The sequence below is a fragment of the Lemur catta genome, chromosome 2 (assembly GCF_020740605.2).
Source record: "Lemur catta isolate mLemCat1 chromosome 2, mLemCat1.pri, whole genome shotgun sequence".
NCBI lineage: Eukaryota > Metazoa > Chordata > Mammalia > Primates > Lemuridae > Lemur > Lemur catta.
In genome coordinates this window covers 535,464-559,455 of record NC_059129.1, presented here as the reverse complement: position 1 = coordinate 559,455, position 23,992 = coordinate 535,464, and the positions used below count along the sequence as shown (strand labels likewise).

At 66.8% G+C, this 23,992-nt stretch overlaps 2 protein-coding genes across 3 annotated transcripts; both read right to left on the bottom strand.

Annotated features, from left to right (window-relative positions):
• Window positions 1-209: 209 nt before the first annotated feature.
• PIGQ (phosphatidylinositol glycan anchor biosynthesis class Q) lies at window positions 210-14,051 on the bottom strand. 2 transcript variants are annotated; one of them, XM_045541001.1, is made up of 11 exons: window positions 13,916-14,051; window positions 9,965-10,662; window positions 7,633-7,764; window positions 7,344-7,464; window positions 5,505-5,631; window positions 5,058-5,211; window positions 4,811-4,922; window positions 3,856-3,936; window positions 3,196-3,310; window positions 1,536-1,597; window positions 210-482 (listed from the first exon to the last, which is right to left on the bottom strand). In XM_045541001.1, exons 2-11 carry the CDS (start codon window positions 10,651-10,653, stop codon window positions 330-332), a joined length of 1,746 nt encoding a protein of 581 aa, XP_045396957.1. In that variant the 5' UTR covers window positions 10,654-10,662; window positions 13,916-14,051; the 3' UTR covers window positions 210-329. The 2 variants fall into 2 exon arrangements, with proteins under 2 accessions (XP_045396957.1, XP_045396958.1); XM_045541002.1 differs by lacking the exon at window positions 13,916-14,051 and having other exon boundaries at window positions 221-482; window positions 9,965-13,071.
• Window positions 14,052-18,580: 4,529 nt separating this feature from the next.
• Window positions 18,581-20,642, bottom strand: PRR35 (proline rich 35). Its single transcript, XM_045541000.1, has 2 exons — window positions 19,510-20,642; window positions 18,581-19,281 (listed from the first exon to the last, which is right to left on the bottom strand). Exons 1-2 carry the CDS (start codon window positions 20,556-20,558, stop codon window positions 18,651-18,653), a joined length of 1,680 nt encoding a protein of 559 aa, XP_045396956.1. The 5' UTR covers window positions 20,559-20,642; the 3' UTR covers window positions 18,581-18,650.
• Between the last annotated feature and the right edge of the window lie 3,350 nt (window positions 20,643-23,992).

Sequence of the window (23,992 nt, the reverse complement as noted above, 5' to 3'; positions counted from 1 at the left end):
GCCTCAGAGTGGCGTGACCATGGCAGGTCAGAAGGTGGGTCCCAAGGCAGGTGGTGCTAGTGACCGAGCACAGCCAAGTGGCCTGGCTGGCCACCCCCTGCGTCCTGCTCACCCCCCATGACTTGTGCGTTGGGAGGAGGGGTGGTGGGCAGGGCCTTGGCAGGGCCTGTGCAGGCCCCAGAGGACCCGGGGCAGGGGCAGGGCCTGCCCACATGCAGGGGCCGCAGTGCGCATTGTGCGCTGCCCTGCAGGCAGTCGGCACCAGCCGGGCTGAGTCGGGGCTGACCGTGGCCGTGCGGCGGTGCTGGCTGGGTGGGCTGCCAGGCCCCTCAGTCCTGCTTGTCCTCTCTCTGCCTCCAGGGGTAGATGAGCTCCCCCAAGAACAGCTTGCGGCACAGGGAGCCCCAGGAGTGCTTGGGGTGGCAGCCGCAGCTGGGGAGGCGGTAGGTGTGCACCACGCGGCCGTAGGGCAGGGGGTTTATCTGGAAGGATGGGGGCAGCAGTCAGTGGGGGTGGCTGGGGGTGCTCGAGCCTCATCTGCAGAGGAAGGACTGGGGTGTGGCACTCTATGCTTGGCTGGCAGTCTTGGGGTCCCTGGGCTGGATGGCTGCAGGCAGGGCCAGCTCTGTCCCAGCCATCCCGCCCCTGTGGTCTGAGCCTGGCCCAGGTTCCAGGGAGGCGGCGAGCACACCCCCGCAACCTGCAGGGAGCACTCAGGCCGCAGCCTGCTGGGCGGCTCCAGGCTCCCGAGCCAGCACCCACCACCAGCTCTGGGCGGGCAGGAGGCGGGGGAGGCAGAGGCGGGGGAGGCAGAGGCAGGGGAGCTGTGCTGTCCTGAGCGGAAGCCGACACTCCACAGGCCCTGCCACGCGGACACGTCCTCTGCAGGACTCACTCCGCTCCCAGAGCCTCCTTGGGAAGGACTCAACCTGCAACATGCTGGACCCCAGAGAAAACCACACAGGGCCCTGACCACCTCGGCATCTAAGAGATGCTGCACTGGGGGCTCGGGGCTGGCCTGTGACGGTAACTGTCAGGCAACCCGGCCCCTGTGAGTCACCCGAAAACTCGCCCTGCCCCCTAGAACCGTTTCAGATACAGAAGCCGAACAGTCCAGGCTCCTCAGGAGACAGCCAGTGTCCCGAGCCTTCGCTAAGTCAGTTCTGCTGCGCCCAGAACTCCAGCCCCGCAGGGCCCAGGACAGGAGACCAGACAGGGCCGAAGGGGCAGCCCCAGGCATCTCTGACGCAGGACAGAAGGGGACCCTGTGCGCGGGCTGGGCCAGCCCTCCGCCATGCAGACCTCAAAGGAGTTCCAGGCAGCGGGTCACGGTGCTCAGAGGCCTGGGGGCAGGGGGGGGTTCCCCTGTGGGCCCCGCCCCTCGGCTCTGCTGGGCCCTGCCACCCACACCTTACCCCAGGCTGGTGTGGCACTACCCAGAACCCACCCAGCTAGCGCCAACTGTCCCAGAACATGGGCCGCAACATGGGGTCTGGGACACAGGGGTCAGTGTGAGGGGTACAGGGAGGCCCTACCTGCATCAGGAGGCGGAGAGGCCTGCCAGCCTGGTGCTCCAGGATGCGGAACTTCACGCCAGCTGCAAGGACAGCAAGGTGCTTGTGAGGACAGGCAACAGCCCCCACCAGGACCCCGCAGATAGCCCTGATGGTCCTGCTCCGTGGTCAGCAGAGGCTGGTGTGGGCAGAGGACCTGTGAGGACGAAGGCCCCCTTGTCCCTGAGCAGCAGGCCTGCCCGGCTGGCACACCCCCCCCGCCCCCACCCTCTGCCTTTCGAGCTGGCTGCCCTGCATCAAGGCCTCCTGCGGAACTTCACTTAGTGGGAGCCGCGAGTCCCACAAGCAGGGAAGAGCTAGACAGGTGTCGGGAGGGCCCAGGCGGGGGCTGCTTTCTGAGGGGGACCTGGGTTTCCCGGCAGGGTGGACAGGGGCTTGCTGGGTGGCAGCCGCCCTACTGGGGTCTTAGTGTCTCCGTCTTCCATGTGCTTGGCCGACTCAGGCACCCACCGCACCCTGGCCTGCATTCAGGCTCCCAAGCCCAGGCAATCCCAAGGCAGAAGGCTCTTAAAAAGAGAAGTAAGAGCTAATGATCAATTGATGAGGAGGAGGGCAGCAGCAAAAATTTTAAAAAAAGAAAAAAAACTGATGAGGAGGCCCAAGGGGAAGTCGGAGGAGGAGGGAGGAGGCAGCATCGGGGCTGCCTAGGAAGTTACGGCAAGAGACCGAGGGGCACGGGGGCTGCTGGGGGCTTTCTCTCCACTGCCTGGTCCCCTCGTTCTGAGGCGCGAGTTGGGGGGGTGAGGGAGTGTGGGCAGCACTGCAGGTGGGTCCCTGGCCTGGCCACCTGTGGGCTGGCAGGGAAAGTGGCTTGGAGAGACGTTCCCCGAAGGGGTTGTGGGCGTCCAGCAGGCGGATGTGGGTCGGGGGGCTGTGGCCTCTGGAACAGAGGAACACCTGGCCACCAAGGAGGCAGGCATAGGCCCAAAGCCGACAGGACATCCGTGTCCACACCCTCCGCAGAGCTCCAGGTTGGCAGGGAGCAGCCGCCACCAGTGCAGCGCAAGCTGCCCGGCTGCATCCGGGACACAGGGCCACCTGGGCATGCAGGTCACCTTGTGGCACAGGTGCAAATGGTGGCTATGCCAGGAAATCCCCAAGTCCAAAGCCCCTGAGCCAGATGGGCTGACCCACAACCCTGTGACCTGTGGGGACGCCTCCCCTGAGGGTGGGGTGAGCACGCAGGCACCACAGCAGCGGGCTGGGGCAGGGACGGCGAGGGTGGGGTCTGTCCTGGCAGACAGCAGAGGATGCTCCTGTTACACTGGGTAGGGCCAGCCCAGCTGTCACCTCCAGGGCTGAGAGGCACCATCCGACACAGCCCCACACAACCATCCAATGAACCTTCTCTGAGCCATGTTCAGGCAACGCCCACGCCACCCCGTGTCCACGCTCATGAGGACAGGGTGAGGGCAGGCAAGGCCACCTCTGTGGTCTCGGATCTGTCTCTGAGCCTGCGCGCCAGGTGGGTGCTCTCCCTCCACCGCACCGGAGGCAACCGGTGCAGCAGACGACGTCCTCCCTGCCCTCCCCACGTGCCCCGGCTCCCGGCAGGACAGACACGCGGGGACTGTGGGTGCACACTCCCACTCGGGCTGGCCGCCCCGCACACGGCACTTACCAGCCAGCCTGTAGGGCCGGCAGAGCCGAAGTCCCAGTGAGTACAGCGGCAGGGAGTTGACCATGTCCACAAGCAGATGGATCAGGCCCTGCACGGCCACCACCAGGAGCCGGAGCTGTGGCAGAGGCAGTGCTCAGGAGCAGCCCATGCTGGACATGCCCGTGGACAGAGTGGCCAAGGGCCCTGGGAAAGCATGGGTCCCACCCTGAGAGGGCACAGAGCCTGCCCTGGGGCTCCAAACCTAAGGCCCAAGAACCCAGTCGGCATGGGGACATGGGAAGACTCAACCTCGCCCTGGGCAGAGCTGGGGGCAAAGGAGGAGACTGTGCAGCCCACGTCCCCTACACAGAGGTAAAGCCTGGGGGGCCTGGGCCTCTGGGGTGCTGCTCCCGCCCTGCTGCCTGCCCCGGCCCCTGGCAGCAGGGGAGGCCTCCATGACCCACCCACGCCCCCAGCCTCCTGTTCCAGAGCAGTGAGTGGTCCTCCCCCCAGGGTGGGACCCCTGCCCCCTCTAGGGCCCGGCACACGCTGCCCAGAGGGTGCAGAGCAGCCACACCATCGCCCGCAGGGGTGGACAGCCCCCCACAGCTGCCAGTCGCACAGGCAGAGCTGGCAGTGACCCTCCAGGCCCGCGGGCCATGCTGGCCGTGCTCGGCTCACCAGGGTAAACACCAGGTAGTACAGGGCCGTGGTGGGCAGGAGGAAGACCAGGATGGTGAAGAGCAGAGTCCCGATGAGCAGCTGTGGGCAGAGGGGCCAGCCCGGTATCAGCGAGACTCCCACGCCAGCCCTGCCGCCCGCTGCCCGCCCCGCCCCATCCACAGGGCAGTCGGGACCCTCCCACAGCTTCTGCCAGGAGGACCGTGTGCCCACCTGCCCTACAGACTCGGTGACTGTGGGCAAGGTGGGGTGGGGGTCGGACCAGCCAGTGGGGGGAGCAGCCACACATGATGTCACAGACAAAGCGCCCTGACGGCAGCACCCGGAGGCTGAGTCAGGTACGAGCAAACCAGTGCAACGCCCAGAGCCCGCTCTGCCGGGTCACCCCAGGGCCTCTGCCGGGTCACTCCCAGGGCCTCTGCTGGGTCACCCCCCAGGGTTCTGTGCCTGGGTCACCCCCAGGGTCTGTGCCGGGTCACCCCAGGGCCTCTGCCGGGTCACCCCCAGGGCCTGTGCCGGGTCACCCCCAGGGCCTCTGCCGGTCACCCCAGGGCCTCTGCCAGGTCACCCCCAGGGTCTCTGCCGGGTCACCCCCAGGGCCTGTGCCGGGTCACCCCAGGGCCTGTGCTGGGTCACCCCAGGGCCTCTGCCTGGGTCACCCTCAGGGCCTGTGCCTGGGTCACCCCAGGGTTCTGTTACTGGTCACCTTCTCCCCCTTGGGGAAGGTCTGTACTACCTGAGGCCCTCGGTGTGCCCCCCCACGACAGACTTCGCACCTCCCGCCGGGGCCTGTGGTGGGCGGGTGACCTGCAGGACAGGAGCTGGGCGGCCCCAGCAGCTGTACTGGCCGGGGCGACAGGGCTGCCAGCAGGACTGAGGCTGGGGACAGGCAGCCACACGGCCACGCCAGCCAGTAGGAGCTGGACGCCCCTCCCACCACAAGCCCTGCCAGTACCTGGTCCAGGTCGTAGGAGCAAGAATCCACCCGCTGGCGCAGAACGTTCCACTTCTTCCCCCGAAACAGACGCCAGAGTGAGGACAGGCCGTAGACCTTCAGGCAGTACAGCCTGCAGGAGCCAGAGCAGTCAGGGCTGGGCCAGGAGGCCGACCCACCCCACACCACTCGGGCCCAGAGCCCACTGTGCCTCCGGGGCTTGGGGGGCCACACTCGGGCCGTCCCCAGGCGAGGAAGCACATCCCACCTGGCACCATAGACGTAGAAGCAGTAGATGTGGAAAGTGAGCAGGGCGATGATGTCCCAGAGGATGGACAGGGCGACCGTCAGGCCCAGGCAGGCCGAGAGACCCACGTGCCACAGGATGTGCTCGATGAAGGGGGACATGAGGTGGATGTAGCCTGGCAGGGCGGGGGTCAGTGCTGAGGGCGCCCAGCGTGGCCCTGGGACCCTCCCCTCCTCACTAGAGTGGTGCCTGCGGCCCTGGACACTGAGTGCACAGGCCCCAGCCCTCGTCCCGGGAAGCTGGCCCAGTGGAGCAGGCTTCAGGGGACACCAGGAGGGCAGGGGGCGGGGACAAAGGGGACAGGCCTGGCTGGGTCCCACTGTCTTCTTCTGCCAGGGTATGGGTCCCTGGGGCACAGCCTTCAGGAGCCAGGGCTGCTGGGGCCCTGGGAACCCGGCGGGCACTCACTGATCCACAGGTGTATGTGGTACAGGAAGAAGCGGCCCAGCACCTGGTCCAGCGCCCGGTTCATCTTGAGCCCGGCGGGAGCGCCCATCAGCCACTGCAGCAGATGCTGGAGCTGCTCGGCCACGTGCTGCAAGGACACAGGGAGCACATTCAGAGGGGTGGGTGGCCATGGTCGTGTCTGCGTCCCCCCACGGCCATCCGTAACGGGGCTCCCGCCCTGGCCAGTCTGTGTAGGCAGGGCAAGGGCCAACTGGGCCCCTCCCCCCAGTGTCTGGGTGGCCGACCCCTGACACGGGTGGGCACAGTGTTTCCCAAACCTGTCTGGCCACGATCTCTCCTCACGGATGGCGTCTGGGATTCAGGTCTGAGGGGACTGTAGTCTGGAGGCCTGTCCTGGCAGGCCTGAGTGGCACCGCTGGGAGGCTGCCAGTTTGCCCCTGGCCTGCTGGGCACCTGGCCCTGCTGGGTGCCAACCTCCACTGAGACTGCCGCCCTCCCTCCTGTCCTGCCACTGGGGCCACAGGTCCCACGGGAGCCCTCAGCTCCCTGGACGTGGCTGGGGCTGGACAGATCCACCTCAAGTGCTGTAGGGGAGCCTGGGCCACGCTAGCACCTCTGCCACGGGCCCCACCTGCCACCTGCCACCAGAGGGAAGGACGGTGCCACGTCCCAGGGACCCCCTAGAGCAAGCAGGGAAGCTGGGTCCTGGCTGCCCCAGGAAGAAAGCCAGTGTGTGCTGTGCTGGCCCTGAGGGACCCTCGGCCTGTTGCCAAAACGCAAGGCAACAGGAGCAGCCCCTCCGTCCCACCTGCCTCTGCCGACCCTGTGCCGAGGCCTCAGCCACGTTAGCACCAGCAAGAAGGAGAACAGAACATCCTTTATAAATAGAGCGTATTTAATATTTAAAGGAAAAAAGCCTGGCAGCAGGAAGAGACTTTCATTTTTAAATTAAATATTTATATATGAGAGCAATTTTGCGAAAGGGAGGTCTAGGATGGAGCTGGTCAAGCAGAGTGGGCTGTCACAAGAGAAGCCGCTGAGCCCGCCCTGCCCCCGCTGCCCGCCCTCCTGGGCTGGGCCTGCCCACGGTCTGCAGCCCAGGAGGGCCACCTGCAGCCTGCACGCCCACAGGGGCCACCTGGCCAGGCCTCGAGGAGGTCCCCTCTAGAGGCCTAAGCACGGCTAGAGGGCCAGAGGGGCCACCCTAAGCAGGAAGAGAAGCTCCTAACGGAAGAGACGGGGACTCTGACTACGAAGAAGGGAGACGGAGCAGCGGAAGGCCTTGGTGGCAAGGCGGATGCCGGGAGAAGAGGACAGAAGGGGAGGGAGGCGCTGGCTGTCCCCAGGCTCCCAGCGAGGCACGGATGGGACCGGGGAAGGCTGGGAGCACAGGAGACACACGGGCCTCCAGCTCTCAGCACAGGAATCACGCAATCAGCGCTGTAAGCGCATGACCCACTCACGGTGGGAGGCGCGAGCTCAAGCGCACACGGACACCCCTAGACACAGGGCGGGTTCCCGTGACGCTGACTCTGCACAGGGCCTCGCGGAACCAGGAGAGGACAGAGCACGGGTGGGGGAGGCAATGGGAACAGCATGACAGGGGGCCCAGCAGGGAGAGGGCCCCCCCCCCAAAAGCCTCAACCACACTGGCTCCCAGGGGTCCCCTGCAAGTCCCAGGCCCCAGGGAATCTATTCCGGGTCAGGGATGAGGGCTCCTGTCCCAGAGGGCCCATGTCCAGAGCATGGAAAGCGAAGAGCTGGCTTTGGAGAGAGAACTGCTCTGGCCCAGGAAGGGTCCACACCCCAGAAAACCAGGCTCCGCCCCAATCCACTCACATCAGCCACAGGGACAAGGGCATCAGCCAGCTGCCCAAGTCGGTTCTTCCTGTGGAGCCAGGACAGCAGCACAAGGCCGAGGGCCACATCCAGGAGCACCGAGACAAGCATGTTGGCCTTCCTGGAAGGGGGGGCCAGCGGGAGGGGGTGTGAGGGCAGCCAGCAGCAGCCTGGGCCCCGGGGGGCCTGGCCGGAGGGTCCGGGTGACAGGCCTGGTGCAGAGTGGGGATGGCAGAAGGGCTGGGCCTGGGGCACATCCAGCCTCGGGGAGGAGACAGGGCGGTCGCACCTCATCAGCTCAGCGGGGTCCGTGGCCTTCTGCGTGCTGAAGATGAGGGTGAGCTGCTGCAGCCGGTGCCGGAGCTGCTGGCAGGTGGAGAGCTTGCTCCCAAGGAAGGACAGGGGCCACAGCTTGAACACCCTGCGAAGGAGGCAAGGGCCAGATGCCGTGCTCAGCCCTCCTGCCGCCAACGCCTCCTCCCATGTAGAGCGGGGACCGGGCAGGGCGGCGGTGGGCGGGGCCCAGCTGTGGGCCAGTGAGGAGGGGCAGGTGGGCAGCCAACCTCACTGCGTAAGCCCCTAACTCCTCACAAAGTGCTGGCCCCAGCACACCTCCACTCACCAGCAGACTCCCAAAGCCAGGTGCCGAGGTGGTGCCCCACAAGCGGGGAGAGCGCAACCTTCCACCCACCGGGTGCCTCACCATGGCGCATGGTGGCCCAGAAGGCTCGGCAAGGCTCCCCCAGACTGGCCCGGCTTCCCAGCGAGCCCGCATTTCTCACGAGGCAAAGGAAGCAGAGATGCTTCTGCAGAATTTTACAGGCCAAGGGGAGACGTTTGCAAGCAAAGGCAGAAAACAGTGCCCAACCACTGCGTTCAGAGCCCTCACGTTCCCTTCAGAGGCCTTGCTGGAAGCAGGAGGCACCTAAAGGACTCACAGAGGCCAGGCGTGGTGGCGCAACCTAGAATCCCAGCACTTTGGGAGGCCGAGGGGGGAGGATCACTGGAGGCCAGGAATTCAAGACCACCCTTGACAACTTAGTGAGACCCCATCTCTACAAAAAAATAAGAAAAATTAGCCGGGCGTGGTGGCGCCAATAGTCCCGGCTACTCAGGTGGGAGGGTCGCTTGAGTCCAGGAGTTGGAGGCTGCACCACCGCACTCCAGCCTCGGCGACAAAGTGAGACTCTGTTTCAAAAATTAAAAAAAGGGGGGGGGGGAACTGGTAGAAAGTGCAGAACTACCACCAACTGCTTGCTGAGAACCTTGAGAGGAAGAAAAAGCTGTTGACCTCGAATGTTTAAAGCCTTTCTCTGCAACGTAACGGCTTTGAACCAATTCCCACAACGAACTGTGTTCAACAGGCCCCTCCCCTTCCTCAAGGCCGACTCACGCTGGCCACGGCGGGACCCTCCCCCACCCACGCCGTCGTCCCCCCAGGGCTGCAGACCGGCCCTGTGTGGCCCAGGCCCCCACAGCACTCCTCGAGCGGCCCTGAGGAAGACACAAAGCCACGAGGGGCCAAGGGGACCTCGCTCCTGCAGCGACCGCCACGCCTCTGGTGACTGTCACGGCCCTCGCAATCAGTCAACAGCCAACGCCTTTCTGCGGGGCCACGACATCCAGTGTACACAGCGGTTCTTAACCTCTCTTGGGTCCTTTGAGAAGTGGACAAAAGCTAATGGCCTTCTGCCACCAAAACTGCACCTGGACTCAGACACACACCTTCACCTAATTAATTCCAAGGCCATCGAGGAGCCTCAAGCCACCCCTCTCGTCAGTGTCCCCAGCAGTTCCCACAACCCACATGCTGTCCACGCAGAGCTGCCCACGGCCCTCTCCCCAGGCCGGTGCCCACGTGTTCCCAGAGGCCCCAGTGAGCGGGCAAGGGCCGTCCCCACACCTGACAGTGCTGAGTCCCTAGACCTGGGGGCAACCGAGGGTGACCGCCACCACGGAGAGAGAAGCCCCCACAGCCCAGCCCTCAGGGCCCCTGTCCATCCGCCAGGACACCCGGATGCTGCCAGAGTCCCCAGGTTGCTGCCTTTACAAGCCCCTCAGCCAGGAGCAGTCCAGGTGACTCCGCAGAGCAGCGGAGCTCAGGGACCACCACCCCCGGCACGTGCTGCTGGGAGTGGATGCCATGCCCCGGCCTCGTGTGAGGGTGTCCGTTGCGAACGTGCACTGCCCAGACGCCTGTGTGGTGTCGAGGTCAGGGGCAGCAGGGAAGCGGGCGGCCTACGTGCCCACAGGACAACCAACTCCCAGGCAGGGCAAACACCGGCCTCAGGGCAGCAATGAGCCAGCTCTGTCATCATCTGATTTCTCTTTCAGGGGCCTGAGCTATCTGAGGTTCACCCCATACTCCTACCCACTGGGCCCCCTGTAGTCACCGAGGCTGCCAGAAAACCTGGCTGCACCCCAAAAGTGAGGGACAAAGCTGAAGTCACTACTGGGACATCCTCTTCGATGCCAGGACGAGAGCCAGGGTTCAGGGCGGCCAAGAGCCTCAGGAAAGGCCCATCTGTTGGCCTCCATGCCCCGGGCAGACTGAGGGGTAGGCCTAGGGCCCTTGGGGGCCGCCGCTTTGCCGTGCCCTCCCCAGCCCCAGGGGCACCTACCGGCAGGCACTGGCAGCCGAGACCAGTGACAGCAGGCACGCCAGCAGCAGGCAGACGGGCCCCGAGGCCCGCTTGGCCAGCTCCACGAGGATGCTGGCCTCCACGCCCTCCGACTGCCAGTGGCTCAGCCGCACGGGGCCCTCGTCAAACCGGTCACTGCGGAAAAGAGACTCGCTGCGCGCCACCGTGTCGAAGATGGCAGCCAGGCCGCCGGTGCTGGCTGAGGCCTCTCCAGCCTGGTGGTCTGGCAGGGCTGCAAGTGGGTGCAGCCGGGACAGCAGCACCTTGCGCTGGTCGTAGAAGATAAGCATGACCTGGTCCTCACTGGCAGCTCCAGGGGCGGCAGGCCCCTGCCGGTGGGTGGCCTTGCAGCTCCAGAACTTGCTTCCCCGCTCCCGGCACAGCTGCAGCCAGGGGTCATGGGGGAAGACGGCACCCAGGCCCTCCAGGAAGCGGCCCAGGCTCTCCTCGGGCTTCTGCTGGCAGTGGCACCAGGTGCCCAGCACGGCCACGCCCACCCGGCTGGCCTGCTGCACCTGGGCCAGGAGCTCCTTGACCTGGATGGGGATGAAGGGAAAGTGCACCACAGCCAGGACCACGGCGCTGCTCTGCTCCGGGACCCACCGTCCCACCAGCAGGCCACTGTCCGCTGAGGCACAGCACGTGGGGAAGAAGGCCTTGAGCACCATGCTGGGACCCTGCAAGACAGGGGGAGAGGCTTGGTTCAGAGCTGCTGCTACTGCCAACGCCGGGCCCCAGTGGCCCAGGGTGGCTGGCAGTGCCTCGCCTGCAGGACGTAGCACAGACAGCCCACAGCGCTCACAGGTTGGGGCAACTCAGTTCTGGGCTCGGTTGTGGAGGGGGGTGGGGGCCCCCTGCCCGTCTCACATGGGGCCGCCCCTCCAGGGTCCGGCCGGCTGGAGTGGGGCCCACGTCTCTGCCCAAGGCACACAGCTCTCCCTCGGGAGGCAGCAAATGCACATCCCCCGGCAGGTCGACGCTTTCGCCTGTTTCCAGACAAGCAGACTAGAACAGGCCGGGGTTAGTGGCCTGCTCACCACCACCCAAAAAGGGCCTGCGGGCTGAACATGAGGATTTTGTCTTGTTTCAAGGAACTGATTAGAAAGGTTTAACGTACAGTGCATGGGAAAATGCACAATTGCATTAAAGCAATCCAAATTGAAGCTTTAATGAACCACGATTTACTTACTCAGCTAGGAAGAAAAAAGATGAAAATTTAAAATGCAGTGTTGCCGAGCGGAGGGAAACTGCCCGTGTGCACGTGGCCGGCAGCTGCCCCAGAACGTCCCTGGGGACCAGCCCGGAGCCCACGGCGCTGGCCTGAGGGAGACGCCCGCTCCGTGGCGAGAAGGATGAGCGTGTGCCGCAATGCTCAGGGAACAGGCTTAGCGCGGACGGGGCTTCCGCCGCCACCCTGGCCCTGCATCCTCCCACAGTGCCCGGGCAGTGCCCACCCTTCCCCCATCTCCGCCAGCCGCCCTGGGTGGGTTCCCAGCAGGGGAGCGTGTTCTGTCCTTCAGGGTGTATTTCTCCGACCACACAGCCGTCTGGAAATGCGGTGGGAGGAGTTCTCGGGCCCAGGGGCATGGAGGAACCTTGTCGTGTTCTCTCGGGCTGAGGGGACACCAGCCTTTCTGGCCCTCACTACCGTGACGTGGCCCATAAGCAGGAAGAACGGCCCCAAACAACTAGAATTCCTGAATCTGTGGGAGCCTGAGCCTGTCCTTACCCAGGTGAGCCAGTTGGGGACTGAGGTTTCTCGGCAGGGACCCACTGCTGAGCTGTTCCTCAGCCTGAGTCCCTCCCTGGGTCCTGCAGCATGGTGGCAAGGGGCTGCTGGGCTGGCTAGGGCCTGGTGCCCAGACCACCTTCCTCAGTCACTGCCACCACCGCCTTCGTCTCACCTGCACAGAGTGCAGAGCAGCCACCCTGAGCAAAGACCCCCAAGTTGGAGCCCACACCTGAGGGAGGGGCACAGACCTCAGACTGCGCCTGGGCCTGCAGGTCCCAGTGCTCACCACGCACTTAGGGACAAGGGGACAGAAAGAGACACACACAGTGGGGTGGTATGACACATAAGTCCTCTCCTGAGGGTGGGGGGCTCTGGGAGGGGCCTCACAGATACAAATGCCCAGGGCTTAAGAGGCTCCCGGTGCGATGGCTTTCTTCCCTTGCAGCCCAGACCAGGGGCTCAAGGTCTGGCCTCTGGTGGCCAGCTTGGGAAAGGGGCCTCTTGCCGCTGTGGGTTCTAGCTGAAAAGGGTCCTTCCGGGTTGAGCCGCAGAAGCCCCAAATGCCCACTTTCCTCAGTGCCCAGAGAGGGCAGTTGACATGGACGCCAGCAAGGGAAACTCAAGCCCAACGCCAGCCCCTGTGGCCAGCACCAAAGGCCATGTCCTCTACCTGCCCTTTCTGCAGGGCCTGCCCTTCCTCATGAGGAGGACAGAGCAATCGTGCCAGGGGGGCCCAGTGTTGTCAGCTGGGTGACCACCACAGGGAACCATCTAGCACAGTCCAAGCATTACGGCACCCGCCATTCGGATACACCCGTCCAGCCAGATGACACCATCACCCCTGCCAGGGGAACACCTGTCCCGGGAACAGGTTACTGTCTGAAAAGAGACACAATCGGTCTAACAGCAAACATGTTCTGCGGGGACCTGGGTACATGGTGTGTTCACATTGGGTAAATTCACCGAGTTATGCACACAATTTGTGCACTTTCTTTATGTGCGGTATATTTTATCTACAAAGTTTACGTTAAAAAAAAAAAAAGAAAGAAAAGAAAATGATCTCCTTGTGTCTAAGGAGGGAGATTGGAGGGCAGAAGTGGATGTTCCTATCCATGGGGCGGTGAGGGAGAACCCAACAAATTATGGGGCAAGTTCCCACCCCCACCCCCACTTCAGCCTCTGGGAGTGACTGAAGCACAAACGCGTGTACTCGCTCGCCAGGCTGCGGGGATCAGACGGGAAGGGAAACATGAAAGAGCAGGCGATCGATAGCGGAGGAGGTGCAGCGTGGGAGAAAGCAGCAGTGTGGGCAGCCCGAGCATCTTTAAAGACTGATGAAAACACAGCACACACACGCACACACGCACACACACACACACACACACACGCACACACATGGGCACATGCACGCACACGCACACGCGGGCACACACGCACACACACACACACACACACACACACACACACGGGCACAAGGCTAGAAATGCTTCCTCCGTTAGGGAGACTGAGTTCCCGTGTGAAATGAGGTTCCCATACCAGACAGGTAAAGAGGTCTCCCGGACAGTCCTCGCCACTGAACTTGAAGTCGAAAGTGTTCCCTACACAGTAGAAGTACCTCCCTCTCCTGCGCGTGAACAGACCTGGGGGACGCCCAGTCAGGACTGCCCAGCGACAGCTCACTAGCTGAAACGCCCTCGGTGAGGCCTCCCTGCCCACCACCCGGGGGCTCAGGAGAATCTGTGTCTAGCCCCACGTTGTGTAAGAGGACAAGCGAGAACTCTCGCCTCCCGTCTACAGCGCTTTTCCCTCTCGCTTTGGAAGAAGGGACGTGTAGCTACGATCCCGTTTTTGCCGTTTACTGCGGTCAGGGACGGCTGGCAACTGCCCTTCCTCAGGCTCCACGGCGGGACCCAGGCCAGGGGGCGCCCGTCGCCCACCAGGCGCAGGGGCCAGGCTGCGGGAAGGGCGCCCACCGGGCCCCGCCGCAAAGCCTCTCGCGCCCGCCCACGGGTCCCCTGGGCGGCGAGCGGTGGCGTCCCCGTCGTGCGGATGAGTAAACAGACCGCGAGCGGCAAGGGGCCTGCGTCGGCCCAAGAGGCCGCGGGGACACCCCCGCTCCCTCGTCCGCGCGTCCCCGCCCACAGCCGAGGGGCGGCGCCAAGGTCACCCGCGCGGACGCCGCCCTCCCCCGTGCTCACCGGCTGCTCCCCGGGGCCGCGCCCTCGGACGGCGGGGTCGGATGCGGTTGGGGACCGCGTTGGGCTGGCCCGGGCGGACGACGGTGCTCCGGGTCCCTAGCCCCGCCGCGGCCGCGCCGCGGGACACGAGCCCCATTTCCGCCGGCTCCGCGCGTTGCCGCGCGACGGTCCGTCCCCCAAAGGCACCCGGGTCGCCCGCCGGCCCGGCCCGAGCGTTCCGCGCGCGCGCAGCGTCCCCACGCCCGCCGGGTCCCCAGCCGCCAAGCCTGGTTTACCTCCCCTGGGGGATCCAGTGGGCCCGGCCTTTGAGTGACCCAGATCCCACCTTGCTCCCACCCTCCCAGGGTGAAAGGACCCCCAGGCCCTGCAGTGGGGTCCCACAAGGAGCTGCCCCCGCAGGCTGGTCCCCTCCCACCCTGCTCTCTGCAGAGGGGCAGCCCCAGATCCCCCCAGGCCGGCTGTGCTGGGAAGGCTGAGCCCTGATGTGGCGGCCCCGAGGCTGCAGCTATCTGATTGTGGGGGGGACAACAGCCCTAACAACAGAACACCCTCGTGGGCCCATTCAGTGCGCTCACCCTGACGTACTGAGGGGACCTCATCGGGGCGCTGGCCCAAGCCACAGGCCCCACTGTCTTGGTGACAGAGGGAGTGCCACCCTGCAGGGACAGGAGCCGCCCTCCTCCCAGCGCCCTCCCCATGGGGACCCCTCGCTGGGCCCCAGACTCACTGAGTCACCAGGCACCTCTCCTTTCAGGCCTCATTTCCTCATGAGTCTGTCCTCACAGGAAGGCTCCCCTGGACTCCCCCATAACCACTGCCCGTGAGCTTGGAGCTATTTGGTCCCCGGGGGAGAAAATAAAGGCTCACACAGCCTTCCTTCCTTCGCGGGGCAGTGGGAGAGAGGGCACAGACCCCAACGCAGCCAGATGCACCCCCAGGCACCTCTAGGGCTGCCCTCCCCACCCCCTTACCTCCACCAGGCCCGGAGAAGCTGCTTGGAGCCTCAGCACTGTGGCTGCCTCTGAGGCTGGGGGACACTGGGGGGCCACACCACTGCCCAAACCGCCCAGCCCAGCCGCACCCTCCCTGCCTGCCCCTGATTAGGAGGCCGGGCCCGCCACTGGCGGGAGATCCTGCCCGGGTGTGTGCAGGCAGCTGGCCCCACACACCAAGGATCCCGAGGCTTCGGCTGCTGGCCCCAAAGCTCAGGCTTCCTGGGACCAGAGCCAGGGTCCAGGGCACACAGAGAGGGGACATGGAGAGCTTAGAGAGGGTCCTCCCTACAGGGAGGCCTGGGAGGCAGCTGATTCACGGCTGCCAGTGGGATGGGAGCCCTCACCAAGGAGATACGAGGCCAGCCCATGGCCAGGCACAGTAGATGCTCCGGTCAGGAGGGCACGGCCAGCAGCCCCAGAGCACCCCACCAGCCCTGGACATTCCTCCGATGGCAGTCCAGGGGCCTAGGGGCTGTCCCCATTGGAGCCCACCGGTTGGGTACCCCTACACCTTGATGTAGCCATCCCTGGCGTCTGCTGCCAGGAGCTAGACCTGGTGCGCACAGGCCACACCCAAGGGCTGCCTCAGCCCCTCTGACACCAGCAGATGGGTGGCCTGGCCTAGGGAAACAGGGTCACCTGGCCCCCTAGGGAGCCCAGGGAAACAGGGTCATCTGTCCCCCCAGGGAGCCCAGGCGCTTGTGGGCACTGCCAAGCAGCCACACACCCCACACCCTCTGTTCACAGTGAGGCCCCATCAGGCCCTGGGCCCACCCAGCATGGAGGCTGGGACCAGGGGCTCCCGAGCGGGGCCCAGCGTGAGGCTGTACACAACCCCGGGGTCCCGGCAGTGCGCCAGAGTTCAGGGACAGCCCCACAGAGGAGGGTGCCGACCATCACAAGCCCCAAGGCTGTCACAGCACGTTCTCTGGAAGGCAGGTTCCCAGAGCGGGTTGAGGCAGGAGGCAGATGGATCACCCCTCCAGGTCTAGCACGGGCACACGGGGGCGGCCCCAGACGTCGGGAAGAGCAGGCTGGCCGGGGGACAGTGCCGGGGCTGCCAGGAGTGAACGGAGTCTCCAGGCAGGTGCAGCGTGAGGTGCAGCCCCAGGGGGCAGCGGGCCAGTGGGGGAGCCCCGGAAGGTCGAGGAGGCAGGGCCGGGGGCTGGGGGCAGACAGGCAGACTCCGCCTCAGCTTCTGCACAGCTGACCCAAGTTCGGGGCTGCAAGAGAGATGATGAGGCCCCACTGTGTGTGGGCGGCAAGGTCAGCCCTCCTGGCGCCCTCCGGGCAGTGCCACTGTCCTCCCATTGGACAGAGGAGGAACCTGAGGCCCGGGGGTGGGGAGGCTGAGCTCTGTTCCTCCAGGTCCCAAGCACCCACGTGGTCCCCAAGTGGCCACCCAGGAGTCAAGGCACCTGGAACTCCAATCTGGGAGACACAACCTGAGACGCTCGCTGTGGCTTTGCTCTGAGCCCCAAATGGGCTCACAGGCATTGCAGAGTCCGGGGGAGGGGGGAGGGGTGACGGCAGCGTTTCTCAAACTCCTCTGCCCACGCGTCCCCTTCCTTTCTGGGGACAGCCTAAGCTCCTGCTGGTCACCCCCGCACCAGCACTGCTCTGTCTGTGCCCCCAGGTCAGGGAGACTTCCAACCTCTGAAGGCTGAGGCGAGTGCTTTCCTAGGGCCCCCACCTGCCCCACGCAGAGAGGCCTCCCTGGGCTCTGCCCTGGGGCTGGAAACAAGAGCCTGAGTGGGGAGGAGGCACCTGCAGGTCCCTGGGCAGGGACACAGCTGGGCGTGGCCAAGGTGGGGTGACACCACGTTTGAGCAGCAATGCAAGGAGGTTCTGTAAAATATAAATGGAGTCCCCTGGGGACTCCACAGTGCTGCTACATTCCTGCCCCGGGGCCTTCGCACGGGCTGCCCCTGGTGGCTGGAGCCCCTCAGCCAGCCCTCCCCTCCCTGAGACATCTCCATGGCCCCTCTCAGCAAACATTCATGTGATGAGGCAGCCCCAGGCCACCACCCTGAGCAGGGTCACTCTGTCTGCCCATCTGGGAAGGTGACTGCTGGCTGGAGTCTGGAGTAGGGGCCGTCCGGGAGGTCAATCCTGCCTGCCCCACCAGGTGGCGGGCAGAACGGTCCCGTCTCTGCACATGGGAGCCTGTGTGATGTGGCCCCAGCAGGGCAGGCTCACCTGTCTGCCCAGCGAGGGATGAGAAGTCGGGCGTGGCCGGGCGGTGGCTCACGCCTGTAATCCCAGCGCTTTGGGAGGCCGAGGCGGGAGGATCGCTTGAGCTCACGAGTTCCAGACCAGCCTGAGCAAGAGCGAGACCCCCGTCTCTACTAAAAATAGAAAAATTAGCCAGGCATGGTGGTGCACCTGTAGTCCCAGCTACTCGGGAGGCTGAGGCAGGAGGATCTCGAGCCCAGGAGTTGGAGGTAGCTGTAAGCTGTGAGGACGCCATGGCACTCTAGCCCGGGCAACAGAGTGAGACTCTGTCTCAATTTCTTTCAAAAAACAAAAAATTTAAATTTAAAAAACAAAAAGAAGTCGGGCACGACAGACACGTGGGGTACCAGTGGGAGGCTGTGCGGGGGGCGTCTCCCCAGACTCAGGACACATCCTGGCTCTGCTCACAGTCCCCTGAAGCCCCTCCAGGAGGCCTCTGGGTAGGAGGTGCCTGGCTGGGACCTGTCAGCCCCAGTCTATGACCACAGCACTCCCCGCCTGGGCAGCCACACCTCAGCTCCAGACACCGCAGGGCAGGGCTGACGCTGTCACCACTGGGTGCAGTGGACGGGCAGCGGCAGGTCCTGCTCAGACTGGCCGCACCCAGCCGGCCCAGCCCCAGTGTGGGGAGCCCAGCACAGGCAGGACCTGCACCTCCTCGGAGAGCGCCCTGGGCTCTGGGGGCCACTCCTGGGTGGGCCTGGAGGGTGTGGCTTACTCCCCGGGGAGAGCAGTGACCAGCTGTGGGGGGGCCCCCAGGCCCCTGCCTGCCCACCCGCCGTCCCCTGCCCGTGGGAAGGCCGAGCCGGGCCAGGCTGGGAGGGAGGCAGCGAGCTGTGAAGGCCACCGATGCTTATCGTGGCCGCAGGGGCTGGCGGGGGCCCAGCAGAGCCCACGCTGGGTGAACAGCCCTGAGCCAGAGAACACACGGGCACCGTTTAACTGCAGGGAAGGCCGCCTTGCTGGGGGCTGGAGGATGCACAGGGTCCCTGCCCGTCCCCAACGCACAGAAACACAGGACAAATCGTCCTGAGCAGCCCAGACCACGCACGCCTGCCTCCCGACCCCTGCACTCTGTCCCCTCCTCTGGAAGCCCCCGCCCCACCCCCAGCCCTCCGGGAGGGCCCCGGTCCACAGGAGGGGGGGCAGGGTCTGAAGGTCAAAGCCCAGACACTGCCTGCCCGGGACCGACACTTCCTGGGGGTGTCCAGGTGGTCTGGCTGGGCAGCAAGGAAAGAGGCTGAGACGGGGGTGAAGGTGGCTTCTATTTTAATGTCCTCAACTGCGATCAATAAATAGCTGTGACCTCTGCTGTCCCCGGGTGACCCCAGAGACAAGCCTTGGCCACAGCCTGGCGGGGTCTATCCACATGCACGCCAAGGCTGGGCAGGTCCCCGGCGTTGGCCCCAGGGCTGGGGCAGGGGAGGGGCTGGGCGGGGGGCCAGGGTGGCAGGGGTGGGACCGGCACATTCGGGGCGAGGGCACACGGACTGCAGGAGCTGGGGTCAGACCTCGGCACCCAGGGGGCTGGGCAGGATGTCCTCGGGGGGCTGGGAGCTCCGGGCCCCGACACAGGGGCCCCAGCCACTGCCGGCAATGACAGGGTCCTCCGGGGCCTGCAGGGGGAGGCCGGGGGGTGGGACGCTGGAGTCCGCCTCGCACTTGGTGGTGTGGCCGGAAAAGGGCTCCGGCGCTGGGGGGCCTCGCAGGCTGGGGGGATCGGGGGGCCCCGGGACCAACGTGGGGTGCAGCTCGGCCGGCCCCCAGACCCCAGCAGGAGCCTCGGGCCCCTTGGGGGGCAGGCGTTTCACGGAGAGGTCCAGGGGTGCGTCTGGCGGCCGCACAGCCCGCTCCAGGGCCTGGTGGATGGTGAGCAGCTCCAGCCGGATCCTGCCCAGCTGCTCCCGCAGGGGCTGTGGGGCCAGGCCCCCCGCAGGCACCAACTGCCCCAGGCGTTGCTCCACCCTGGCGAAGTCACCCAGGGCCCGAGCCAGGTCCTCACCCATGCGCCCTGGGCTTCCGGGCACTGGGCCCCGCGGCTGCTGGGGGAGGGGGCCTTGGGGGCCGGGGGTCTCGAGGTCTGTGCCCGGCTCCTTGTCCTCAGGCCAGAGCATCGCGGAGGGGCCGGCAGGCAGGCTGCAGGGAGGGGCTGGTCAGGAGCTGAGCAGCCCTGCCGGGCCCAGCCCTGCCCACTGCCCCGGCCCTCTGCTCCCCACAGCCCCCAGCCAGCCCAGAACCCGGGGACCCTGAAGACGAGTTGGCTCTCCAGTCCCACCTCCTCTCTGTGGCCTGGAGCCCACCACCCTGCTCAGCCCTCCAGCCCCCCAGCCCCCCAGCCCTGGAGCTGGGGCCCAGGACACACACCTGCTCTGGGAGCAGAACCCGGACAGGCTGGGAAGGGCCTTCGGGAGCCCCAGCCTGCTCCCCAGGGGCAGCCTCCTCTTGGGGTCAGTCTGGGCAGCCTGTTCTAGCTCCCCTGCCTGCCCTGGGTCCCTGGGGGTGCCACAGGACCAGGGACTCCCCAGCATGCCAGAAGCCAGAGTCACGGGGGAGCCCCGGGGGCGGGGAGGGGCCTTGCCAGAGGCAGCCTTGCCGGCTGGCAGCCCCACCGTGTGCTCCAGCAGCAGCGGGCAGTACAGGCGGGGGGCCAGGGCGGGGCGCTCGGGGGGCTGCAGGGCTGGGAAGGCTGCGGCCGGGGGCAGCAGGGGGCCGGCTGAGGCCAGGAAGGGCACGTGGGCTGCGGCGGCCAGCGAGGGCCCCAGGTAGGAGAAGAGGCCTGGGCCAAGAGGGCAGTTGACCCCCAGCAGGGACAGGTGGAGGCTCTGGGCCTCAGGGAACTCGCCCGGGCCGGGTGGGGGGTAGCAGGGGGCACTGCCCTTGGGGCCTGCCGTGGCCGCGTCCCCCACAGCTGTGCTCTTCAGGCCTCCGCTCAGCCCCGGCTTCCAGGACTCAGCCAGGAGCCCGCCGGGGCCCAGACCCTTCCAGGCAGCCCTAGCCACAGGGGGCGGGGGCCCTGGGGACCCCTCGGCCCCAGACTTGGTGTCCCTGCCCCAGTGCAGGGAGAGGACGTCAGCGCCCACCAGGTCGGGCGTGGTGGCTCCTTGGGGCTGGCTGCCAGGATCCGAGGAGTCCCCCGGGCGGGCAGGGGTGGGTGCTCGCGGCCTGGGCGTGGCAGGGGCGCGGCGGCAGGCCCAGTCCGGGGAGTCGAGCAGCAGAGACAGGGAGTCCTTGCAGAGGCTGTACTTCATGTGGTTGTACAGGTGCGACTTCTCCAGGCAGGTGAAGGGGCACTGGAAGCACTTGTAGTTGTAGGGTTTGCCCCAGGGCCGGGGGATGTAGTGAGGCTTCTTGGGCTTCCTGGACCGCGCCCTGGCCCCTGTGCCCACACGGCTCGAGCCTGCCTCTCGAGACATGGCGGCCTGCGTGGGCAGGCCCCGCACCTCGGCCACCTGCAGACGTGGGGGCCACGGTCAGCGCCAACCCGCCCCTGACCGACACCCCCATGCTCCCTTCAGGGCCCCTCAGGTGCAGGGAGAGGAGCCCAGGTGCCCCCACCCCGCCCTGCAGCCCCCGCCCTCCCGTCCTCTGCGAGCTCACGTTCAGGGCGGCCAGGGGCAGCAAATGAAAACGCAGGACACTTAAATCTGACTCAGATAAACAATTTTTTCATGTTAAGTATGGTCTACGCAGTATCTGGAACACACACTAAAAAATTATTCATTGTTCATCTGAAATCTAAGTTTACCTGGGTGTCCTGAGTTTGATCGGGGGACCCTACGCAATTCCCCGCCTGAGGCCAGGCAATGGCCCCGCAGGCCAATGTCGGGGGCGATTCAGCCCATGCCCCGCCCGCCAGCACCAGGCAGGCTCCTGCCAGGCACGTGGGCAGCGAGGGGGGGAGCAAGTGCGGACACCAGCCCCTCCTGGCCCTGCCCCCCCCAACCCCTGCCCTTGCCGAGCCCCTGCCGGAAGCGGCTGCAAGCTGCTGAGATGAGAAACCAGCAGAAGGCTCTCGTCTGGAGACCGCCGTGTGCACACACGCATGCACACGCATGCACACGCTCGAGCCTTCTCCAGCGGGCGTCAGGTGGACACTGGGGGTCTCGAGGGGGCAGGCCAGGCTGGGGGGAGTGGACGTCACAACACAGCCCCACGGTGCAGCCACCTGCTCAGCCCGGCTCCATCTGGGTGGCTTCAGGCAGGTCGGCGGCCGAGCCTGCAGCGGCCGTGCTCAGCCAAGACCCGCTTCTCCCCACGCCCCGCACGCTCGCTGGTGAGCCGCTCTGCACTCCATCTGGGCCGCCACCTGGGCTGCCCACCGCCCCGCGCGCCCGTGCGGGGTGCACACGGGCTCGGGTGTGGGCACACAAGCCCACCAGCCTCCCAAGGAGCCCTGGCGCAGTGCCGGGAGGGGCAGAGCGGGGGCGCCAGGTGCAGGGGGCCCGGCACCCACCCTGCATCTCACACCCGACGCAGAGCACGCGCGGCTGCTTGTCCGGGGGGGACACTCAGCACAGCCGGGAGGGGGGAGGCACGCAGGCTCATGCAGACTCCGCTCACGCATGTGCACACGTTACACGCCACACCTGAGGACACATGCAGACGTGGCTGGGACTCACGCAAGGTCACGGACACACACACCTGGGCACACAGGGCTGGCTCCCCGTTGCTGCTGTATGGTCAGGGGCTGAGGGGGGCAGGGCTGTGCACCCCACCCTCCGTGCCGACCACCGCGCTCTGCCCACCCAGCCAGTCACGTCTGCTGCCCGGAACGATGGGTGGGGACCCCCAATAGGGGACCAGCGCAGGGGTGGAGAAGGTGGGGCTGCGTCCCCACAAAGGAGTCTGCAGGCTGGGAGAGGGGCGAGTAGGGGCCGACGGACTGCTTTGCTGCCCGGAGGGTGGGGGGCTGGAGGCGGGGGCTGGGCCCAGGAAGGGGCCGGGGACTCCTGGGGGGCTGCAGACCCAGCCTGGACCTACTGGTGGGCGCAGAGGCAGCCCCTTGTCCCTGCCCCCCCAGATGTGGATGACAAATGGGCGTGTGGGCTCCCACGACAGAGGCGGCTGTGCCGGGCCATCGATCACCCAGCCCTGGGAGCCACACAGCTGTGCCGGCTGGTGCTCCGCCCGCCCTGCCTCCCAGCCGGGCTGGGGGCTCGTCCCGGGCTCCCCTTCAGGTCACGCACCTGGGTTGGGGGCTCGCCCAGGAGCCGTCTCAGCAGCTGCTGACCCCAAGGCGCCCCCCAGCACGAGCGTACACAGCGAGGAGACAGCCCCGACACCAGCCACTCGCACACAAAGGCACCCCCAGTCCCACGCGTCCTGGCCGGCGACTGGGTTCTCACTCCCAGGGCAGCCTGGGCCCTGCTGGCCCGGACAGCCCGGCCCCACTGACCTTGCCAGTCTGGGGGAGAAGGCGGCAGTGGGGGCACAGGAGGTCCCACCCCAGGACAGGAGGGGACACCCAGCACCTGGGGTCACAGACCCGCCACCATCAGGTCACAGCCCCTGTTGCCGTTGGCCCCTTGGCACTCAGGGGGACCCCACTGGCTGGGTGTGGAGGGCAGCAGGGACCAGGCGCCCATTCGGCGGACGTGGGGCTCGCTGGGACCCCGATGCCCTTCTCCCGGCCTCCCCAGCCGCACCCCTGAGGGCAGCCCTCCTGGAGGAGGCGCACAGAGGGCCGCTGGGGCAGAGCCCGGACGCTGAGAAGTGGGTGTGGGGCCGCTGCCGCCCACCCCTGCACTCCCGGCCCTCCAGCTGCAGCCGCGACACCCCAACGCCCCCCAGCTGCGCCCCCCGTCCCCCGCGTCCCTTGCATCTCCCCAATTCTGTCCCCTGCGCCACCCCAACTGCTCCCCCGAGTCCCCCGCGTCTCCCCAATTCTGTCCCCCACGTCCCCCCCGCGCCTCCCCAACTGCGCCCCCGCGCCCCCCGCGCCGGGCCCGAGCCCGCGGCGCTGCCCAGTCCGCGCGAGGCCCCGCGAGGGACGCAAACTTCCCGCGCCCGCCCCGGCCGGCTCCAGCCGCGACCCCGACCGCAGACGGGCTCAGGCTCGGGCGGCGACCCGGTCTCCCGCGGGAGAAACTGAGGCTCGGCGCTGGGAGCAGGTCCCCGCGGGGCCTGCGGTCACTCACGCGGCAGCGACTCCCCGAAACCTCCGCCAGCGGCCGCGTCCCCCGACGCCGACTCGCACCCACCGAAGTTGGCGGCAGGAGCGGCGCGCGTGCGCCACGGCGCCGGGCTCCTGGGGGCGCTGCGACCTCCGACCCGGGCTGGCGGGGAGGGAGCGTGGGGGCGCCGGCGCCGGGGTCGGGGGTCCCCAGCCCCCCAAGCCCCTCGCTGCCCACGCCCCCTGCCCCCCGGCCGCCCTCGCGCGCACTCACCTGTGCGCTCGGGGCGCCCCGCGGACGCGGCCGGAGCGGCGGCAGGTGACACCGCGGCGCTGCCCTACCGGCCGGACTGGCGGCGCAGGTGTGCGCGAGCGAGGGGCGCCTGGCACCGTCCCCGCCCCCGTCGCCTGCAGGCTGCCGCGGGGGTGCGCAGAGGCGGCCGGGTCTCCCGGGGTCCCCGCAGCGGTGTGACGGGGTGTCAGCGACGGAGGGCGCCGGGAGAGGGGCCGTCAGCACTCATCCGTCAGGGCTCTGGCCCCTGACAGCCTCCCGCGCACCCGAGCCAGGGCCTGGGGGCTGAGCCCCAGGACAGCCGGGGACCTCGCGCCGGAGACCGTGCAAGCGCTGAGCTCTGAGCTGGGCGCCAGAACCGGCTCAGTCCGCGGAGCCCGGCTCTCCCTGGGTGAGCCCTGCCCTGTTTCCTTTTCTCAGAACGGGAGGCGAAGTGAATCTGC

What these genes read in the sequence shown, in the direction of transcription:
- PIGQ (XM_045541001.1), bottom strand. Translation starts at nt 10,653, where the DNA reads ATGGTGCTCAAGGCCTTCTTCCCCACGTGCTGTGCCTCAGCGGACAGT. An exon ending in GACCCCGCTGAGCTGATGAG is followed by an intron (nt 7,465 to 7,632) that starts GTGCGACCGCCC and finishes CCCCCCTTCCAG; the next exon opens with GAAGGCCAACATGCTTGTCT. An exon ending in GCTCCTACGACCTGGACCAG is followed by an intron (nt 3,937 to 4,810) that starts GTACTGGCAGGG and finishes CTCTGCCCACAG; the next exon opens with CTGCTCATCGGGACTCTGCT.
- PRR35 (XM_045541000.1), bottom strand. Translation starts at nt 20,558, where the DNA reads ATGTCTCGAGAGGCAGGCTCGAGCCGTGTGGGCACAGGGGCCAGGGCG. An exon ending in GGGTTCTGCTCCCAGAGCAG is followed by an intron (nt 19,282 to 19,509) that starts GTGTGTGTCCTG and finishes CCCTCCCTGCAG; the next exon opens with CCTGCCTGCCGGCCCCTCCG.